This window comes from Psammomys obesus, unplaced genomic scaffold, assembly GCF_907164565.1.
Source record: "Psammomys obesus unplaced genomic scaffold, mPsaObe1.curated_primary_1811, whole genome shotgun sequence".
In the NCBI taxonomy this organism is placed as follows: Eukaryota; Metazoa; Chordata; class Mammalia; order Rodentia; family Muridae; genus Psammomys; species Psammomys obesus.
This window is the reverse complement of record NW_026589945.1, coordinates 4,018-12,354: the sequence shown is the minus strand read 5'-3', so window position 1 is coordinate 12,354 and position 8,337 is coordinate 4,018. Positions and strand designations below refer to the sequence as shown.

Below are 8,337 nucleotides of genomic sequence, written 5' to 3'. Positions count from 1 at the left end.
TACCTGATAAAACAGGATCAGATGAATGGGGAGGAGGTCCCCCCTATTAGTGGACTTGGCAAGGGGCACGTTGGAGATGAGGGAGGGAGGGAGGGACTGGGAGGGAATGAGGGATCAGGACACGGCTGGGATACAGAGTTAATAAAATGTAACTGATAAGAATAAATAAATAAATAAATAAATAAATAAATAAATAAATAAATAAGACTTAGTTTGTGATAAAAAGACCATCTCCTGCACAGCTTGTCTTGTTCAGCTCTTTGTAGAGCACTTATTTGGTGGTGCTGAAGTCTTCCTTCTGGTGGTGATGGCCTATGATCGCTATGTGGCCATCTGTAAAGCACTGCACTATTTAACCATCATGAATCAACAGATTTGTGTCTCACTTTTGGTGGTAGCTTGGGCTGGAGCTTTTGTACATGCTCTGGTTCAAATTCTGTCTGTATATGAACTTCCTTTCGGTGGATCTAATGTCATTGACCACTTTGGCTGTGACATGTACCCTTTATTGGCACCTGCATGCACTGACACTTACTTTATTGGTCTCACTGTAGTTGCCAACAATGGAACCATGTGTATGGTAGTCTTTGTTCTTCTTCTACTCTCCTATGGAATTATCTTAAGCTCACTTAAGACTCACAGTCAGGAAGGGCGGCGAAAAGCCCTGTCTACTTGCAGCTCTCATATCATGGTGGTTGTCCTCTTCTTTGTTCCCTGCATTTTCATCTATGTTAGACCTGTTCCTAACTTTCCTATTGATAAATCTATTTCTGTTTTTTATACAGCTATCACTCCCATGTTGAATCCTTTAATATATACATTGAGAAATTCAGAGATTAAAAATTCTATGGAAAATATCTGGTGTAAAATGTTAAATATAGATAGAGTAAGATTTTTTTTCTTGCTGATTGTATTACTAATCAGAAAGAAACAATAATAAATACAAATTTTTAGTGTGTGTTCCAAGTTCTAAATTGGTAAAACACTTGAAATTGTCAGATGCTTTATACTGTTGTAAAGACAATGGTAAAATGCTGATATGAACTGTTTTTCTTTTTCTCCTCATGGCACTGAAGTTGAGCATATTGTCACATGTGCAAAGTTGGCATCCCACTTTACCATTTTCTATGAACCACATATTTACGTTTTTTCATTTTCCCATATATGATTTTCCAATATAATCAGATTTGTGGAGTCTTTATTAGTCCAGTTACTAGTTATTTATGTTCATGTGCACCACAGTCTTTTCTAGTTGTGTTTTACTATGCTGTATCATTAATCTTAATAAATATTAATTAATCTTCAAACTTATTTATTGTAAACAAATTTTCATTAAATATCTTTACAAATTTATCAAGAAAATCACATGGTTTTGACATAATCATGTGTTATTTTTTAATTAAATTTTATTTTTTTATTATTAGTTACATTTTATTAACTCTGTATCCCAGCTGTATCCTGCTCCCTATTTCCTCCCAATCCCACCCTCTCTCCCTCATCTCTTCCCTGCCCCTTTCCAAGTCCACTGATTGGGGAGACCTCCTCCACTTTCATCTAACCCTGTTTTATCAGGTATCTTCAGGACTGGCTGCAAAGTCATCCTCTGTGGCCTAGCAGGACTGCTCCTCCCTTGGAGGGTGGGGAGGTCAAAGGGCCTGCCACTGAGTTTCTGTCAGAAATAGTCCCTGTTCCCCTTACTATGGGTAAACAATTGGTTACTGAGCTACCAAGGGCTTCATCCGAGCAGAGGTTCTAGGTTATATCCATACGTGGTCCTTGGTGGAGTGTCAGTCTGAGAAAAGACCCCTGTGCCCAGATATATTTGGTCCTTGTGGAGCTCCCATCTTTTCCATGTCATACTAACTCCCTTTCTGCCGAAGGTTTGGTTATGAGTCTTAGTATCTGTTTTGAAACACTGCTAGGTAGAGTCTTTCAGATGCCTTCTGTGGTAGACTCCTGTCATATGTCCACTGTACATCCCATTTGTTATTAATTAATCTTCTAACTTATTTATTATAAACAAATTTTCATTAAATATCTTTACAAATTTATCAAGAAAATCATATGGTTTTGACATAACCATGTGTTATTTTTTATTATTATAATTTATTACAATTTATAAAATTTTGTATCCTGGCTATGGCCCCCTCCCTAATCTCCTTCCAATCCCACCCTCCTTCCCTCATCTCCTCCCATGCTCCTCCCCTACTCCATGGATGAGAGAGGTTTTCCTCTCCTTCTATTTGACCCTACCCTATCAGGTCTCATCAGGACTGGTTGCTTTGTCTTCCTCTGTAGCTTAACGCTGCATCTCCCAGGTAGAGGTGATCAGAGAGCTTGTCACTGAGTTCATGACAGAGAAAGACCCCATACCCCTTACTAGAGAACCCACTAGGATACTGAGTCTATGGGCTACCTTTGAGCCAGGGGTTTTAGGTCCTCTCCATGCATTGTCCTTTGTTTGGGGTATCAGTCTCTGCAGGGCTCAGTTTTTATTTTTCCTTTTTTCTTTTGGCTTTGTTGGTCTCCTTTTGGAGTTCCTATCCCCTCCAGGCCTTTCTATATCCCCCTTCTTTCATAAAAGTCCATGCCCTCTGTCCAAAGTTTGGCTATGAGGCTTAGCCTCTGCTTTGATACTTTGACCAGTGGAGTCTTTCAAAGGCCCTCTGTGGTTGGCGCCTGCCCTGTTCTCTGACTTCTGCTTCCAAAGTCTGCTGCATTTTTTCCTTCTGAAAGAGGATTGAGCATCTTCCCTAAGGTCTTCCTTGTTGTTTACCTTCCTTAGGACTATAGATTTTGCTATTTTTATCCTACATTATATGGTTAATATCCATTTATTAGTGAGTATATACCATGTGTCTTCCTGCTTCTGGGTTACCTCATTCAAGATGGTCTTTTCTAGTTCCCACCATTTGCCTGCAAATTTCATGATTTCCTTGTCAAAAACTCAAGTGACAACACATGCTGGAGAGGATGTGGAGAAAGGGGAACCCTCCTCCATTGCTGATGGGAAAGTAAACTAAACTTGTACAACCACTTTGGAAATCAACCTGGTGTTTTCTCAGAAAATAGGAATAGTGCTTCCTCAAGATCCAGCTATACCACCCCTAGGTATATATCCAAAGTATGCTCAACTATACAACAAGGACATTTGCTCAGCCATGTTTGTAGCAGCTCTATTCATAATAGCCAGAATCTGGAAACAAGCTAGATGTCCCTCAATGGAGGAATGGATACAGAAATTGTGGTACATTTCTACTCAGCTATTAAAAGACATGTGTTATTTTGAAGTTTATAAGTTTTATTGAATAGTAAAGTTTATTTAATTCTTTGGTTGCCAAAATAATGTTTAATAATAAACACTAAAACCTAAAAAATGTAGCTATTCTCCTAGTTTGATGATATCACATCTTTATTGTATTTTATGTCTAAGTACTTATATATTGCTATCTACGCTATTTCAATTAGGTTAACTGATGATGTTTAATTAAATCATTTATTACTATTTGCCATCAAAAAATTAGTTTTTGAAATGGAATAATAAAAGTTTTTCATTCTAATTTTTATTTACACAATATTTTCAAATATTGAAATAGTTTCAGAAGGTGACAAAAAGGTATCAGTTTTATTAAAATGCATAATGGTTTTTGACTGTAATTACATTGAATGTATATGCCACATTTAAATTTAGATATTGAGAACATTAAGTCACTATTTTTGATACAACATAAAAAATCCTTTGTGTTTATCATTTGATTCTTCAGTAATTCTTTTTCTTCTTTTCTTTTCATCATATCAAGTTTTCTATTTTCTATATTTAATATATTTTAATCAAAAGGGTATTAATTAAATTAAAGTCATTCACATTATATTTTCCAAATGCTTGTGTTTAGTCTTTGAGGAAAGTAAAACATGACTTTAGATACGTTACTGATGTCACTTATTCAACATGTTAGATTTTCATTAACTTTTGAATCATTGTAAATAATATTATCTGAAATAAGTCTTTTAAACAAATAATTTCTTCATAATATTTAGACATAAATTATGTTATCACATTAGTGTACTAATTAAAGTTAGAAACCAAGACTAAAAGAATTTCCTTAACAATGTTCATAGTGTCTCTCTATAGGTATTTATTAAAAACCATGACAACCTGTGTGCCAGTGATGTGACAACAGTATACACATTTTCTAAAGAGCAGTTAAAAGCTATATACAACTTTTCTCCATCAACAAGTCATTGAGTGTGTTTTCTACAGCCATAAACCCTGTGTTGAAAGCTTTAATCTACACTATGAAGATACCAGTGAATAGAAAGGTTATAAAACACAATATTAAAAAACCTCAGGGCACATAAGTGAGCCAGTCTCTATAAGAAGAGACTTAAGATAGCCAGTTTTGATAAGACCTGATAGACTAGGGTCAGACTATTGGACACATGTCCTTTCAATTAAGAGTCCCATAAATCTATTTGCCTTCCTAAAAGCAATTATAATCAAAGCACGATCTATATTTTAGTCATATCAATCACAGTTTCTTGCTAATAATGTTTTATGATATATCATACTTTAGTGCACCTAGAAAGATTTAATAAATTGATGATATTGAGAGAAATTGCATGTGAAATAAGCTATAGTATGGAAAATTTATATTTTTATATCTCCTTTTAAGTTAAGAAGTAAATTATATTACCCATAACTGGAATGATTCTGTATTTTAACAATTCTCAAGACTCCATCATAAAACTCTTAGATTTGAACAAGGATTTTATTAATGTAGCAGGATACAAAATAAAGAGAAATTACAAATCAATAAATACAACACATCAGTCAATTGAAAAAAGGAGGAAATAACTATGCTCTCAATAGATACAGCAAAAGTATTTAACAAATTTGATAATCCATTCATGCTAACTAAAATCTTTAAAAAATTGGGTGAAAATTCAAATGACCTCAATATAACTAAGAAAACATGACAAATCACAGCTAACCTGCTTAATGAGAAAAACCTGAAAGAGTTAAACTCTAAGGCGTAGAGCAACACAAGGTTTCCAACTCTCATCAGTCTCATTCACTGTACCACTGTGAGATCCGACAAAGAACAATAAGGCAACAGGAAGAAATAAAGGACACAGAATTTCTTATGAAAGGAGTCAAACTATCCTCGTCAGCATAAGACATGATGTTATGTGCAGTAAACCTTAAGGATTATAACAAAAATCTTTTAAAATGATAATGCAGAACATAATATTAATATATAAAAATCAATGCCATTGTTTTGCAACAATGCCAAACTATCTGACAAGAAAACTACTTCATAAGAACTACAAACAACAACAATAGCAACAGAAAACTACTGAATAATAAATGTTATAAAAGTAATACATTTTTTCTGCAGTGCAAACAAGAAAACACTGGTAAAGCTTTTGAAGAGAATGGACAAGTGAAAAATTACCTTGTTCACTATTAGAAAGATCTCTTATTAATTATATTGAAGTGCTCATAAATCCTAAGCAACAGATATTGGGTACAGTCCCTAATGAAAGAGCAATTAAATTTTTCTCACAATAAAACTAATCAGAAGAGTCATAGAAAACAGAAAAAAAATATCAAATAGCTAATGCAATTTTGAGCAAATAGAACAAAGCAAGAGGCATTACAATTTCTAACTTTAAAAAGATAGTATAAAGCTATAGAAACCAAAATAGATTAGCACTGGCATCAAAATATGTGTACAGGCTACTGGACCAGAACAGGAACCCAGAGATCAGTTTCCCCTTAAACAAATCACTAATAACAAAGCAACACACAAATATATTACGAAAGATAGTACTTTCAATAAGTAGTTCAGGGGAAAACTGATATCTATATATAAAAGAATGAAACCAAGGACCATGCATGGAGATAACCAAGAACCCCTGTACAGATGTAGCTCATGGAAGCTCAGTGTCCAAGTGGGTTCCCTAGTAAGGGGAACAGGGACTGTCTCTGACATAAACTCAGTGGCTACCTCTTTGATCACCAACCCCTAATTGTGGAGCAGCCTTACCAGGCCACAGAGGAAGACAATGCAGTCAGTCCTGATGAGACCTGATAAGCTAGGGTCAGACAGAAGGGGAGGAGGAACTCCCCTATCAGAGAACTTGGAGAGGGGCATAGGAGGAGATGAGGGAGGTAGGATGGGATTGGGAATGAATGAGAGAGGGGGCTACAGCTGGGATGCAAAGTGACTAAACTGTATTTAATATAAAAAATAAAATTAAAATATTTTTATTTTTTAAATTTAATTTTATTTATTAATTATATAATATATATCATATATTATATATATTATTTTGTATCCCAGGTGCAGTCCCCTCCCTTGTCTCCTCCCAACCCCTCCCACCTTCCCTTTTCTCCTGCTATGCCCTTCCCTAGTCCCAGAAGACAACAACACAAATCCCCTCTTTTTTCAACACCATTAAACCAAAAATATTTTCTTTATTTTCCTGCAATTTATTTTCTTTATTAGTAGTTGAGAAATATGTTATGGAATTATCAAACACATAGGAAGTTTCTGAAAATATATATCTGTTGATATTTGTAAATGTTAGTTTGATTTGCTTGGTTTCTGACTGAATTGCTCTTTCTGGTCTCAAACGAATTCTGGCCATATGTTTTAATCTTCTGGCTCATTTTTTCTTCACCTGTGTCTAGCTTGTTCTCCCTGTAACTTGTCTCTGTAAAACTGTCCTGGCAATCAAGCCTTGGTAAAAAGTCTCTTTCTCTCCATGCATCTTGTTTGTCTCTCACTTAGATGTCAATTTTAAACATGGATGCTGCCTTCTAGAAAATAACCTGACCTTTATTGTTTCGGATTAAAAGTGTGTACTAAAGGGCATGTCTGTATTCCAGCCAAGACAAACAGACCTAGAAGAATGTGATCCTTTGTTAGAGCAGCCATGTTGTTGGATTAAAATTTCTCTACAGATATTCTCAATGCATTTCTCCATGTTAGTAATGTTTAATAATATGTTGTAGATGGGAGCCTACATAGCTGTCTTTTGAGGGGCTCCAACCAACAGTGGATCAAAACAGAGACTCACAGCCAAACATTTTATGAAGTGTACGGAGTCTTGTGGAAAAGTGGGGAGAAAGATAGAAGGACATGGACAGGACAGAAGCTCCACAAGAAGACCTACAGAGCCAAATAACCAGGGCCAAGAGGGGCTTGTGGAGACTGAAGCACCAACCAAAGACTATGCATAGACTGGACCAAGGCCCACTATGCATATCTAGTCAAAAGTAGATCACCTAGAAAGAGGATAAGGGTCTGTCTCCGACATGGACTCTTTCGCCTGCTTTTTTATCATTTCTTCCAAGCAGGGCTGCCTCACAGGGGAAGAGGATGAGCTCAGTCTTGATGTGACTTGATATGTTGGGGTGGGTTAGTGGTAGGGGGCTTCTTTTATCTGAGGAATAGGGTAGGAAAATGGGGTAAAAGGGAGGATGGAAAAGGAGGAAGGGGGCTACAATTAGGATATAAAGTGAATAAATAGATAATATTAAATAAATAAGTAAATAAATAAATACTTGAAAAAATATGCTGTGGAGAATTTATTTTCTGCCTTTACCTATTTAGTGCACTTTAATTGGCATCCTTTTTTTAGATTTCAGTACTTTTCTTCTGTGATTTTGCTGGAGATGTTCTTTATACAACTTCATTATACTCTTTTCCTTCTATAGCAACAGTTCAGAGATTAGGTCTTTAGAAGGTGTCTCCAAACTCTTATATACTCTGTTCATAGTTTTTATATTTTCCTATTGACCTTCATTGAGTAATACATTTTCTCTTTCATCCCCTACTTTTCAACATGATCTATTCTGTTATTGAGGTTTTCCATTTACATGTTAAGTTGGCTTACTGAGTTTCTAATTTTATTTCTAACATCGTTTCATTTTACATTTAATTCAACAGTTTGAACTCAGATTTCATCTCTTAGATTGACTGCCTTATTTCATTCAACTATTTGTTTCTGCCTTCTTTGAACCATTTAATCATCTGCTTAGCCTTTGGTGGTAACTCAGGCCACATAAATAGACATAGATCTCAGCTGCAGCAGGATCATGGACCCAGATATGGCTCCTGGTGGTAGCCCAGGCTAGGAACTCACCATGCCTTCCTCATATCTGCCTGTTCCTCACCTCTCTTGAATCTCCAGTTCCACCTTTCTCCACAGTGTACAAATCCCTCAGCTTTGCTTTCTCTTCCATCTCTCAACTGTGTACTTTATATTTCTCATCTCTCCATGACACATTGTTGATTGTAGTGACACCAGTGGCAGGTGGTTGGGTGT

At 35.8% G+C, this 8,337-nt stretch overlaps 1 protein-coding gene across 1 annotated transcript; it reads left to right on the top strand.

The window, feature by feature from the left end:
* Nucleotides 1-206: 206 nt before the first annotated feature.
* On the top strand, nt 207-886 carry LOC129675503 (olfactory receptor 4A5-like; the record flags this gene model as incomplete). The annotated part of the gene is made up of 1 exon (XM_055605485.1): nt 207-886. A coding segment is annotated over one exon (680 nt), but the record flags the coding sequence as incomplete, so codon positions are not given.
* Between the last annotated feature and the right edge of the window lie 7,451 nt (nt 887-8,337).